Source organism: Solanum tuberosum, unplaced genomic scaffold (assembly GCF_000226075.1).
Source record: "Solanum tuberosum cultivar DM 1-3 516 R44 unplaced genomic scaffold, SolTub_3.0 scf00040, whole genome shotgun sequence".
Lineage (NCBI taxonomy): Eukaryota > Viridiplantae > Streptophyta > Magnoliopsida > Solanales > Solanaceae > Solanum > Solanum tuberosum.
Genome location: NW_006238964.1, coordinates 1,479,717 through 1,493,412, shown reverse-complemented (window position 1 = coordinate 1,493,412; position 13,696 = coordinate 1,479,717). Strand labels below are relative to the sequence as shown.

General features: G+C 31.1%; 2 protein-coding genes across 2 annotated transcripts; both read left to right on the top strand.

Moving 5' to 3' along the window:
* The first annotated feature begins 4,545 nt into the window (after positions 1–4,545).
* LOC102595179 (inorganic pyrophosphatase 1-like) lies at positions 4,546–6,267 on the top strand. Its single transcript, XM_006342944.2, has 4 exons — positions 4,546–4,778; positions 4,862–4,983; positions 5,062–5,269; positions 5,731–6,267. Exons 1-4 carry the CDS (start codon positions 4,641–4,643, stop codon positions 6,085–6,087), a joined length of 825 nt encoding a protein of 274 aa, XP_006343006.1. The 5' UTR covers positions 4,546–4,640; the 3' UTR covers positions 6,088–6,267.
* A 3,480-nt stretch (positions 6,268–9,747) lies between these two features.
* LOC102594841 (inorganic pyrophosphatase 1-like) lies at positions 9,748–11,054 on the top strand. The gene is made up of 4 exons (XM_006342943.2): positions 9,748–9,954; positions 10,056–10,177; positions 10,267–10,465; positions 10,592–11,054. The coding sequence occupies exons 1-4, from the start codon at positions 9,817–9,819 to the stop codon at positions 10,949–10,951; spliced, it is 819 nt and encodes a 272-aa protein (XP_006343005.1). The 5' UTR covers positions 9,748–9,816; the 3' UTR covers positions 10,952–11,054.
* Positions 11,055–13,696: the final 2,642 nt, after the last annotated feature.

The window sequence follows — 13,696 nt, the reverse complement described above, 5'->3', positions numbered from 1 at the left end:
TTAATTATTGCCACTACTTTATGAGATATTGCAATGCACGTAACACCCATAATTATTGTAATGTCTTGACCAAAAACTTTTGCACTCGTCATCATGATCCATCCTAATTAATATAGGAGACTAACCCTATATATTTACAATCGAAAAATCTAGTACTTCAATTGATTGATTATTTAAATTTTAATTTTATTTACGAGGAGTTAAATTTTCATTGTGTAATACCCAACCCATCCTCATTTTTGCTTCTCCTACTCTCAATTTATAGAAAGAAAATATATTTTTTTACAATTCATATTATATGATATTTCTAGTTTAAACAAACCCTTTAAAAATTCACTTGCCCTTAAGAAATCAATGGATTTCAATAAATTGTGCTTAATTATATAGGATATATAGTGTATTTTTATTAAGAAGTTTGTACATATTTAATAACATTTTGCTCAAATAGTATATTTGTACAAATTAAGCAAAAGTTATTGGCTCGGTCGAACTCATACACAATCCGAACTTCTAGCTTCATCCCTACTTATAAGTTACTTTTAATTAGCTAAGTCAACCGAGCTTAACATTCAATTGTTCAAAAACTACCAAGTAGGAGTGTGCACTATTTGAATTAAATCGAGAAATCAAATCAAATCAAACCGAATCCTAATTTGGATTGTTTTTTTGTTTTTGTTTTGGATTAATAAAATTTACTTTGTTTGTTTTTTTGGTTGGATTTCGAATTTAGAAAAATAAAACCGAAAAAACCAAATTTCACACAGACACACACACATATATATAAATATATAAATATATATATATATATATCTTCAAATTACAAATATAACTTTGATTTATATTTCTAATTATTGACATAATCGATTAACGTAACTAGAAAAAATCAAAAACCAAATAGTACAACACCAAACTGAAAATGGAATGCACCCCTTAACTAGAAGGAAAACCTTTGATGATGTTGAATTGAGTCACACCTAATCTTCAAACCTTTTTCTGGTCAAAAGATCTAATCATTGTCATAAGCAGCCAAAAAATTATATTAATTTGTGTTGCGTACGCAACCATGCACAATCCCAATTTATAATGTGTTAATTTGAATAATCTTTTTTTTCCTGCTGGAACCAACTCTTCGTTCTTATGAAACAATGTTGTATCTAATAAGAATTGTCAACCAATGTTTTAATTAACCGTAACTCGACCCTTTTAAATATCTTTAAATCAGTTAGTTGTAGATTTTATACTCTGTAAATTGTATACTAGAATATAATTAGTACTAGATTATAACGCCATCTAATTGGAGGCCTTATCGACAGCTTTGAGTAAAATATCATTTCATGATACTAACATGAATTGTCTGGAATTCGAGTTCACGAGAATGAAAAAAAAAATCTTGTTGAGAGTGGGGTTACATAAAATAACATATGCAATGCACGAATTCAAATTAAGTTAAATTTCAATATAAGTATAAATCACGGAACGAAAAAACACTAAAAAGAAAAATATCATTCCATAATCAGATCATCAGATCCCACAGTATCATGAAGCGTAAATTTAGCACCAATTAAAGATGGGAATTACAGGCCAACAAAAAGTTGTCTTACGCTAATCGACTTTAAATAATTTCCCTTTTAAAATAATAATAATAATAATAATGTTCAATAATTATAGATGAGATCTTTAATAAGAAAGTAGTGTTTAAAAAGTAATTTTGATACGTACAATTCTTGGAATGTGCTTCTTTAGCTTTTTATAATTGGTTAGGTTGTTATTATGGGTGTCAAAATCAGCATACTAGTACTATTTATTTATTTATCTTTATATAAAGAAAAAGAAAGGAATGTTGTTTATAACAAAACATTTGAATTGGTCAGATTTGGTTTTAACATATTTCTTGACTTGTATTTACCCAACTCACTTTGAACCGAGAAATTTTTAGGTGGAGTTAAATCATAAGGAGTCTTTTTTTTTTTTTTACTTTTGAATAGAAACCTTATTTGTGTCGAGCGTGAGGGAACAACAATATATATAAACTTTATTATATGTTGGATTTTCTTGTGAGTAGCTAGATTGTCAATGACCAAGAAGCTCTAAGTTTAACTCAATCAACCACCACTAAAAAATACTGCGGTAAAATGAATATAATCGAATAATTTTTAAGCAGAAATCACAAATTTAAATTTTTAATAAGATGAAGATGTATTTGATAAGGATTAATGAATTGGAGAAGTTTCTCGTACGAAATATCTTTTTTTTTTCTTTAAAAGGCTTTACACGATATCAATATGTATTAGTCGGCTCAATAACGTCAGATACTGATAATCATACTTTATAATTGATGAAAAATTATAAAGTATCACCATCAATATTTCGAAAAAGGAAAGAAAACAAAAGTTCCTCCCTTTATTTTGTCGCGTAGAAACAATGTAATGTAGACGTGTTAGTTTTAACAAAAGTACCTTTAATTTCCTCTTCTTCTTTTTTTTCACTTCTAGCTAGGTCTATGAAGAATCCAAAAAATATTTATTTTAGTCTTATTACCTCTGTTTTAATGATGACCATTAATTTAAACAACCATTGCAGTCACATAATTAAAACGTTCTATTCTTCCACAAAATATGAGAGAAATTATAATTAAATCAAAATTGCAAAGAATATTGCCTGTTTAGCAAAAGGTCAATAGTTCATATTGTCAAGCTGTTGCTTGTAATTTTTGCAATAAAATGCGTTTCATAAACCACGCTAATAGTGTTGAAACTGATTGCCATTATGTCATATCCATCCTTGAATAGAGGAAAAATAAAGCTATCGACCACCTTTTGATTATCTCTAAAATAAACAATGTGAGTCATAAATTTTAACAGAGACAAAATATTAATTAAAGATGTGTTTGATAAAAATGAAAAATATTTTCATTTTTCCTAATATTTAGTTATGGAGATGGAGGCGGGGTAGAGGTGTTAGAGGTTGGAGAATGGATAATTAATGTGTAATGTCATTTATAAAACTTGTTTTCTTTACTTACATTAGAATAGTTTATCATTTTCAAACAACTTGTTTTTTCACATTAAATATTCTCCAAAAAATTTAACATATAGTGCGAGAACATATTCAGACATGAATAGTACTAATATCGATACTAAAAGCCCCCAGAACAAGCTTTGAAGTTCCATGTAAAATAGTACACCCTAGCTAAGTGGTCCCCCCACCTCCCCGCCCTATCTTTTTTAAATTTTGATAGTTATGTGATCAACAAAGCTATTTATATATTTGCTGATACAAAATAATAAATTTCATAAATTAATCTAAATACGCCAAGCCAACCAAAACACCATATAAAAGTCCACTTGTCCTCTCCTATAACTAAAAATCGAATCGATACATTATTGGAACTGTTGCGTACTATATATTTTTAATGGATTCATGAATATAACGTGAGCAAAATGAAAATAGAATTATGCTAGAATATCTAGAAGCAAGCATATGTGCTCCTAAATATTATTGTACTCTGCCTAATAAAGAATGAATATTTAACGTGCCATGTAGTGTTGCTCCTGTAATTCTATATATAATTTATGTATATCAAGAATAATATTCCATAATTCTTGCCACCGGAAGGAGATGAGATCTCTTGGTCATTTACGAATTGAAAAATAATAATATATTTTTACATCTCTTCTGTGTAAAAATGAAGATCTATTATAAAAAGAACATAAGATTAAAAAAAGAAAGATAATAATGTATATTATCTTCAAAACCAATTAAAATTTATATTTGAATTTATGCAAATAAACTAATATATATCAGACGTTAACAATTTAGCTTATACGTATTCTTATCGTTACAAAGATGACTTGTTTTTCAAACCTTATTTTAAAATTTGAGCATTAGGATCATTTGTCTTAGCGGTCCACTGTCATAAAAAAAACTATTTAAGAGGCTAAAATGAATTATTATCTATTTAATTCTTTTAAATTGCAGTCACAATATATTTGTAGCATAGCTTTTTCAAATCTTTGTGAAATGATGTCATAAATTATATTAAAATTTGATATAATACAAACAAAATAATCCTATACACATCATTATAACATAATTTAAATAAAATTAATTATTTATAAATAATATAAAAAATAATAATTAATCAAACCAAACCATTGACCCCTTAGATTCACTACATATTAATTAATGTAATAAGAAATAAACAAAAGATAGTAGTAATTGTTGTTTGGAAACAAAATCTAAAGCATAATCCGTTTCAACTTGGGAAAAACAACAATTGCAAAATTACAGATTTAGCCTTAGAGGTTAGCCCGCCGAGAATCACAATCGGAACCCATAATCGGAATATTCCATCTAAAGCTGCAAAAATGCATTTGAAGTTCCTACCTTCGAATATTCTTTCATATTCCCGCTCTTTATTTCCCCTTAATCAGCTGCGTTAATCAAAATTAGTAGTTAATCCAACGGCTAATATTACTTGGCTTGTTTTTTAGTAACTCAATCTTCCACTATATAAAGGGGCCTCTTCTTCTCTAACTTCTCATTACTTCAAACTCAAAACAATCTTTTGTGTTCAGAGAAGGGAATTTTTATCTCTCTGTTTTATTTCTCAAAACTCATTCGATTCGATCGAAAAAAAAATGGCTGGAATTGTTGTGGTTTTCGATTTTGACAAGACGATTATCGATCTGGACAGCGATAATTGGGTGGTGGATGAATTAGGTGCTACTGATTTGTTCAATCAGCTTCTTCCTACCATGCCTTGGAACTCTGTTATGGTAAGTTTTCGCCTTAATTTTATAATTCTATTATGTCTAATTAAATCGCTTGATTTAACTGTTTTCTGTTCAACAAATTACAGGATAGGATGATGAAAGAACTTTATGAACAAGGCAAAACTATTAAGGACATTGAACAAGTACTGAAACGGGCACCCGTAATTCCTCGGGTTGTTCCCGCCATTAAAGCTGCTCATGCTTTAGGGTAAGTATATGTACATTAATTTTTTTTAGTTTTGTGAAAATTGGATTTACTCAAACTAAATGCGCATTGTTGTTTCAGGTGTGATTTGAGGATTGTAAGTGATGCAAATCTCTTCTACATCGAGACGATTTTGAATCATCTGGGAATAAGTGATTGCTTCACGGAGATCAACACAAATCCGGGCTACGTTGATGAAGAAGGAAAACTTAGAATCCGTCCTCACCATGATTTTCACACCTCCTCTCATGGCTGCAGCTCCAATACTTGCCCTCCCAACATGTGCAAGGTAAAACACGAGATACATCTTTTGTTTCAATTTATGTGACAGTTCAAATTTCACAATTTTATTTGTCAATTGAGGCATATATTTTCTAGGGTTTTAAAAATAAAATTTATATTTATTTGAAAACTAGATAAGAAGTACTATATGTCACATAATTAAAAATTTAAAAGAGATGTTAAAAAATGTGATAAAAAAATTGTTTTAACTGTCGAAATTCAAAGAATCACGTAAAGTTAGAATGGGGAAGTACTTAGGATTATTCGAATATGCTGATTTTATTATGTCTTCACGTTTTGTACCCGACCTCAGCTTCACGTTTTCCATAATCTATGTCCCCACAGAATGAAAAATAAATAAATAGAGTAGCTACTTTCTTACCAAAAAAGCTGCAAATTTTTTTTTCCTCTTTATTCGAATCAAATTTAATATTCTAGTGGATAATTTTGTGTTTTAACACTTAGCAGGGTCTAGTAATAGAAAGAATACAAGCTTCATTGGCTAAGGAAGGGAAGAAAAGAATGATTTATCTTGGTGACGGAGCAGGAGATTATTGCCCAAGCTTGAAGCTGAAAGAGCAAGATTTTGTTATGCCAAGGAAAGATTTCCCTGTCTGGAAATTAATAAATGAAAATCGCGATCTCGTAAAAGCAGACATCCATGGGTGGAGTGATGGAGAAGAGCAAGAACACATTCTGCTTCAGATAATCAAAACGATTTCCATGGAAGATAATCAATTTTTATCGGTTGATTGCAAGTTTCAGACGATTCCGATCAATGCAGTTCATGAAGCCATGCCAAAAGCTCTCCCTGTGCCTTACTAATTAAGCAAAAGTTAAACTGTGACAACTAATTAAGAGTTGGCTTTAATTACTTGTATTTTATGGTTTTATTTGAAATAGCCCTGGTTTTGAGCCTTTGATTCGGGCTCTAAATATTGTGGGGGTGTAACGCTGTTATCTTTTCCCTCACTTTTTTTTTAATAATATTGGAATTTTGAATCATGTTGATTAATTTTATATTCCTATTTACCTTGCATTCCAAGTTTGTTGAAGAAGAAATAGTTGAACTGATAAAGGAAAAACATTTATGCCATAATCTATCAACATGAACAATATGATCTACAAAGGAATTTCATTGAATGTTGCATCTTGTTATTGTTACATATTTCTTAGTATAATTGATTCAATAAAATATTTAGTTTCTTAATTATGATAAGAGTTGTATTAATATAGCTATTTAAAGTCATTTGATTAGTGATTAATAAAATTAGAGATAATAATTTTCATTTAGATTTTCAACCTTGTTAAATAGTAGTAAGTATATTAGGGGGCGGAAGTGTTGAATGGTGGAAAACAGATAATTAATGTGTAATGTCATGTATAGAGCTTATTATTTTTACTTTCAATCTCTTTTCAGAAAAGGAACTTATTTTCCTATCAAATATATTCTTCAAAAATTTTAACAAAGCAAACATGAGAAAATATTTTCATGCGTACCAAATAATGCATTATAAGTGATTTCTTTTCACCTCTTAAAATTTGGTCCTACCGCAAGGGTGAGCTCTGCCCTTCCCCTAGAATTCACTTCGGGTCGGAAGAGCAACTAGTCAAACTTTTTAAGTAGCCGAAAAATTGAACAACGAACATTTGAGATTAGATGAATACAATTGTCGGTAATTGTATTGATGAGAGATATTAAGTATTTTGTAAAATTAATTTGCTCAAATCATTCAGACACCGCAAAAAAGGTTGTTCCACTTGTCCTCCCCTGTGACTAAATGGAATCGATACATTATAAATGGGACTGCTGCCTACTAAATGCTTATATAATATATAGTGGATTCATGATTATAACTATACAGCAAAATAAAAATAGGATTATGCTCGAATATCTAGAAGCAGGTATCTGTTCTCCTAGATATTATCCTGTGTACCTAATAAAAGAATGAACACTGATCCCCTCGTTTCAAAATAGTTATTACATTTTGTTTTTTAATAGTAAGTTTATCTTTCTTTAAAGCTAAATTTATTAGATTAATTTGGTATTTTAAAGAAAGAAATACTAAGAAAAACATAAAAACGTTCATAATGAATTTTTAGTAAAGTAATCATCAATATAGGTCAAGTGTTTTAATGTCACACCCTGAGCCTACACCCTGGACATGACTGGCACTCGAAGACCATTGCTGGCCCCAAGCGGACCCTTGGCCTGACTTACTGACTCAGCAGAAGACTCTAAACATTTTACTATAATCAAATGAACTTACTCCAATAACTTTAGTGAAATAACTCAGAATGTTTAATGGTCAACATTCAACTTGGCCAAAATGACAACTCTAGTCTTAACTTATGAAATGGTAATGTAAAAACGTCTGACTACTAACTGTCTACGAAGCCTCTAAAACAAAGAGGGATATCGGGACAGGACCCCCGATCATCCTCAACTAATATTTGCATTAACTAATATTTGCACTAATTATTGTTTGTATAAATCAAAGAAGGAAAGGATAAAAAGGGTATGAGTAATAATAAAGAATAAATAAACATACAGTAGTTGTATGAAATCTCTATCCTATCATATTATAGAGGTGTTCACGGATCGATTTGAATCGGTTATTGGTTAAAATCAAAACCAAACTAATATTATCGATTTTAAAATTATCTAAATCAAACCAAACCAAATATAAAATATATTTATCGGTTTGATTGTTATTGGTTTCGGTTCGATTTGGTTTGGTTTTCGATTATTAATCATAGATAAAAATAAAAAAAAACAGTTCATTCAAAATGTGAAAAAAAGTGACAACAATCCATTCAAAACGAAATAGTAGAAAGGCTGACATTACATAACTTTCAAAATTGAATTTACTATGAATAAAACTTCAAAATTCGTTATTTTGGCCTAGAAGGAAGAGACGATGACATTTTAATCATAGACACTCATATACATGAAACCAATAAGATAAATATTCTCACCTTGGGCATTTTTGCTTTTATAAGTAAATTATAAATAAATTTTGATAAAAACATACATAAGATCTTTAAAATTGTTAATAAAAATAATATATTATGTATGTATAAGAATAAAATATATGTATATAATTTGTCAGTTCGGTTTGGTTCAGTTATTTCTTCTATTTTTTTTAATAAAAAAAATCATAACCAACCCAAATACTATCGATTTTTAAAAACCTAAAACCAAACTAAACCAAACCCAAATTAAATCAGTTTATTTAATCGATTTGATTTGGTTTGGATCGATTTATCCAAACCATGAATACCCCTATTGTTAGGCAAATAGGTACAAATTACAATTATCCAAAAAAATATTTATCACATCGTCATTTTCCACGAGAGTTGCTTCATATATATATAAATCACTACAACTTGAAAGTGCCCAAAATTCTAGGACTTATGCCCTAGAGAGCCACGCCTTCAATTTGCGCCCTAGAGCTTTTTTGAAACACCCTACCCCAAAAATGTTTTAGATGAAAGTCACGTGTCCTTATATATTTGAAGGTAGTGACGAAGACAATATTTTCAATGAGGGGGTTCAAAAAAATAAATAAGCATGCTAATGTACAAGTTAAAATGTGATAAAACATGGGAAGTAACAACAACAAGCTAAAATGTGACAAAACATAGGAGTAGCAGCAGCAAGACCAGACTCGAACTCGCGAAGCCGAGAAGATTTGGTAGAATCTTGAATCCACTTTACCACTAAACGTCTAAGCCAAGCCTTTAGTTTATGCGGAGGGGTTTCATTGTTAAACATATATACATAAATCAATAAATCAATCTTATATAGAAAATATAATTTTACGACGAAAGGGGTTCAGATGAACCCCTGAGCTTTGAAGGTTTGTACCATTCTAAAAATATTTTCTCTATGATTTATTTCAAATAGTACATCAAAGCCGATAGTGTGTTAATTTTATTTTTTTAAAATTCGATTTATGGTATTTGTTCAATCTCCTATAACTTGATCTCAATATAGTAATTATTTACGCGTCAAATTACAATATAGCGTGAATAAATAATCTTATGATAAAAATCTAACACAAAAGAGGATTGAAAAATCAACTTCAAAATAGTAAGTAACTTTTTGCAAACAAATCTTAAGCATAATTCGTGTTACCTAAAATAAACAAAACAACGTGCAATTACAGATTTAACCTTATAGATAAGCCGCCTAGAATCATAATTGGAACCCAAAAGCGGAATATGTGAGAATATTCCCGCTCCAAATTTTCCATAAATCAAAATTAGTGTATAAAGCTAAAGGAAAACACTTCTATTTAGCCGTTAGATTATCCTTTTAGCTCAAGTTAATCCAACGGTTAATATTTTACAAAAACTAACTTACCATAAACTCAAAACCCAATACATACGGACGGTATCTTTTAGTATTTACTTTTACTTTTCCTAACTCAAATCTACAAACATTCTTTCCAACTATATAAAGACCCCTCTCATCACTTCAAACTCAAAACAATTAGAAAGAAATTGGAAGCTCTCTGTTTCGTTTGTTACATACATACTCTGAAAGCAATGGCTGGAATTGTTGTGGTTTTCGATTTCGACAAGACGATCATTGATCTGGACAGCGATAATTGGGTGATTGATGAATTGGGCGCTACTGATTTATTCAATCGACTTCTTCCTACCATGCCATGGAACTCTCTTATGGTTAGATTTCGTTTGATTACTTAATTAATTCACTAACATTATTCTAATTAACTAACAACATTGTTCTAACTGTTATCTGCTCTGTTTTAAACAAATTACAGGATAGAATGATGAAGGAACTTCATGATCAAGGCAAAACTATTGACGACATTGAACAAGTACTCAAACGTGTACCTGTAATTCCCCGTGTTGTTCCCGCCATTAAAGCTGCTCATGCTTTAGGGTACGTATATGTGTATATATTTTGTAACCTCCTCTGTTTTTTTTTGTTCTGTAAAATCAGATCTTAAATGTATATTGTTGTTACTTCAGGTGTGATTTGAGGATAGTAAGCGATGCGAATGTCTTCTACATCGAGACAATTTTGAAACATATAGGAATATATGATTGCTTCACAGAGATCAACACAAATCCGGGCTACGTTGATGAAGAAAAAAAACTTAGAATCCTTCCTCACCACGATCTTCATCATGGCTGCACCCTCAATACCTGCCCTCCCAACATGTGCAAGGTAAATTACTTCATACAAAATCCGTTACTATAACATATGTTGTGTGCATTGCCATATACCGTAAATTGTTGTGATATGTCCGCTATTAATTAGCGTATTCTAATGTATGATTTTCTGTATTAACAGGGTCTGATAATAGAAAGAATACAAGCTTCATTGGCTAAGGAAGACAGGAAGAAAAGAATAATCTATCTCGGTGACGGAGCAGGAGATTTTTGCCCAAGCTTGAAGCTGAAAGAGCAAGATTTCGTTATGCCAAGGAAAGATTTCCCAGTCTGGAAATTAATAAACGATAACCGCAATCTCATAAGAGCAGAAATTCATGGGTGGAGTGATGGAGAAGAGCAACAACACATTCTCCTCCAAATAATTAAAGCAATTACCATTGAAGAGAACCAAATTTTATCAGTAGATTGCTGCAAGTTCCAGACGATTCCGATTAATACAGTTCATGAAGCCTTGCCAAAAGCTCTCCCTCTACCATAGTAATTAAGCTTTTATGGAATGACTTGTTTTTTATGTCAAAAAAAGTGTATTGATGATCAACATTTAAAAAGAGATCAGATCAATTACGACAACAAACTGATTAGAGTTGTCTTTAATTAATTACTTTCTCTCTCACTTTTAAATATCATTGGATTACAAAGTACACCAACTTAATTGTTCAATGAAATCAATCATAGATTCCCATTTAGATCTAATACTTCATACATCTTTTCATATTAAGAATGTCGCGTCATGTGATTATGATAACTATAATGAATATATTGTTTATTGAAATAAAATTTACATATTGAAAAATTATACTAACAATATCAAGAGTCACAATAATTAACAATTCAAAATAACTTAAATCTAATGGAAAACCTTCATTTTTAGCGGTAAGATTATGCATTTAGGATCCACCAAACTGCAAAAGGAACTTACCATAAACTAATATTCCCAGGCATCTTTTAACTCCGTTACCTAACTCAAATCTACAAAGTTTTTCAACGGTTTAATGTCCTTCTTCTCGAAAAAAGATTGGAACAGGGGATATTTTCATGAAGTCATGCCTAAAACTCTCCCTGTGCCTTCTTATTGAGTAAGATGAGATGACTTTTTTTTCGTGGAGTCGTTTGATGTGAGGTATAAGGAATAATAATTTCATTTTATCCTGCGTTTGATTAGAAATATTAGCTAGGTAGTCTTGATATTATTCATCCCACCATTTATACCTTAGTGATGGTTTAAGTAATCCCATGACGGAATACGTTATCCCGTGATAACTTATCCTGGAAAGAATAATTTCGAAATAACTTGTTCCCAAGTCCCAACCAAACGATTTGTATTTGATGATCAACATGAGGTATTGGCTTTAATTACTTGTATTTTATGGATTTATTTGAAGTACTACTGAAAGTGTGTTTTGATTCTGGCTCTAAATATTGTGGCGTGAAGCATAGAATTATCTAAGGGTATCGGCTTTTTTTTGGTAGAAACGGGGACATTTTTAGAACATTACAACATTAGTAGTAGGTACATTAGCGTCTCTATTTTCTATACTAGTTTCAGTACTAGTAGTAATAGCATCAGTATGAGTTACATCATTACTAAGGACATTTAGATTCCCAAACATAGCTAGTTTAGTAGAGATAGACACTGATAGTTGTCTAGTAGTCGCAACTCCGTCTTTGTCCGCTTGCAAAATAGATATGACATCTGCTGGAGTAGTTACCAGGATATATAGCAGTTTCAATCTCAACCCATCAAGTCTTAATCCATTTCAAGAGAATCCTCAATTGAGCTCAATTTAATCTCCAATTTCAACCCGTTTTAAGACTCATTGTTTTCATTGATGTAATGTATTTTACTATATTGAAGGTATGAATTACTATCTATTTTATGTCTTTTAGGATTTTGTCTATCCATTTGTAACTTCTTTTTTAAAATTTTCTTGAGTTGAAATTCAAATTGTGGTTATAAAACTTAAATAGCAATATATTAAATTTTTTGAGATTAAGAGGATCAAATTGGGTGGGTCAAGACTCAATCCGTTTTTAAGCCCATTTGAGCACAAAGTAAACTTGGGCGGATCAGAACCCAACTCAATTTTTATTTCAACCCATTTAATATCTCCAATTTCAACCCAACCCGCCCATTTGACACCTTTAAATTTATAGTATTAGACACTCAAAAAGATATATTCAGAATGTACTTATTGAACACTTGTGCGAGATATTTACACACTACTAATACAACCAAATTAAAAGACAATGTATCGACCATATCTATTTTTTGTTGGAAATCTTATGGAAAATACCTTCCTCACGAACACTTGTACCGAATTCACCAAAGTTTGTACTTCACCAATAACTCTTATAGGAAATTCTCAGAGCTTGAGGCGTGTCCAAAGACATTGTACTTAAGGATATTTCACCCGATATAAGTGTATCCCCTAGGATTCAACAAGTTCTTCTAGTATAAAACTAGGCGCCAGAAACTAACAAAGATTTAAAAAACAAAACCCAGCACACCAATAGAATATAAGAAGTAAAGATTTACTCTCTAATATGTATTGTGTTCTCTCTCTTTGTGATAGAGGAAGACCAGATTTATATGGATACATACATAAGGCTAATGTCACTCCCCGAGTCTACACCCTGGGCGGGACTGGCACTCGGAGACCATTGCTGGCCCCAAGAGAACCCTTGGCCTGGCTTACTTAACTCAGCGGAAGACTTGACTCAACAAAATAAACTCATGTAATAGTTTAAATGATAACCTCTTAACCAAATTGACAACTTCTGTCTCAAAACAAAGTATCTGCAAATACATAAATGAAAGACTCAAAACTACTGTTTGACTGTCTATGAAGCCTCTATAAATACTGAGATGGATGTTGGGACAGACCCCACAACATCCTAATAAAGAAAACTAGAAAAGCGAATAAAAGAGTCCTCTGGAATGCAAGGAGGCTCACCACTAACTCTGGAGTGCTCGACTAGATCAACGGCGCGTTGGATGCTGATCCTGGTTACCTGCGTCTGCATCATAATAAGATGCAGACCAACTGGCATCAATACATTGAATGTACGAGTATGCGAGTTGGAATGCTAAACAACAACTTAAGCTTGAAAGGAGTAAGAAAGAACACTTACCTTGACTCTGTACAACTCATGAATAACTGAACTCAATATAAAGCAATAAGACACATGCAATATATAAAGCTTGTAAAACTATTAAAACATG

Excerpts from the sequence above, each read along its gene's own strand:
- LOC102594841 (XM_006342943.2), top strand. The coding sequence starts at position 9,817 with ATGGCTGGAATTGTTGTGGTTTTCGATTTCGACAAGACGATCATTGAT. Across the intron at positions 9,955-10,055 it reads TGCCATGGAACTCTCTTATG|GATAGAATGATGAAGGAACT; the intron begins GTTAGATTTCGT and ends AACAAATTACAG. Across the intron at positions 10,466-10,591 it reads GCCCTCCCAACATGTGCAAG|GGTCTGATAATAGAAAGAAT; the intron begins GTAAATTACTTC and ends CTGTATTAACAG.
- LOC102595179 (XM_006342944.2), top strand. The coding sequence starts at position 4,641 with ATGGCTGGAATTGTTGTGGTTTTCGATTTTGACAAGACGATTATCGAT. Across the intron at positions 4,779-4,861 it reads TGCCTTGGAACTCTGTTATG|GATAGGATGATGAAAGAACT; the intron begins GTAAGTTTTCGC and ends AACAAATTACAG. Across the intron at positions 5,270-5,730 it reads GCCCTCCCAACATGTGCAAG|GGTCTAGTAATAGAAAGAAT; the intron begins GTAAAACACGAG and ends AACACTTAGCAG.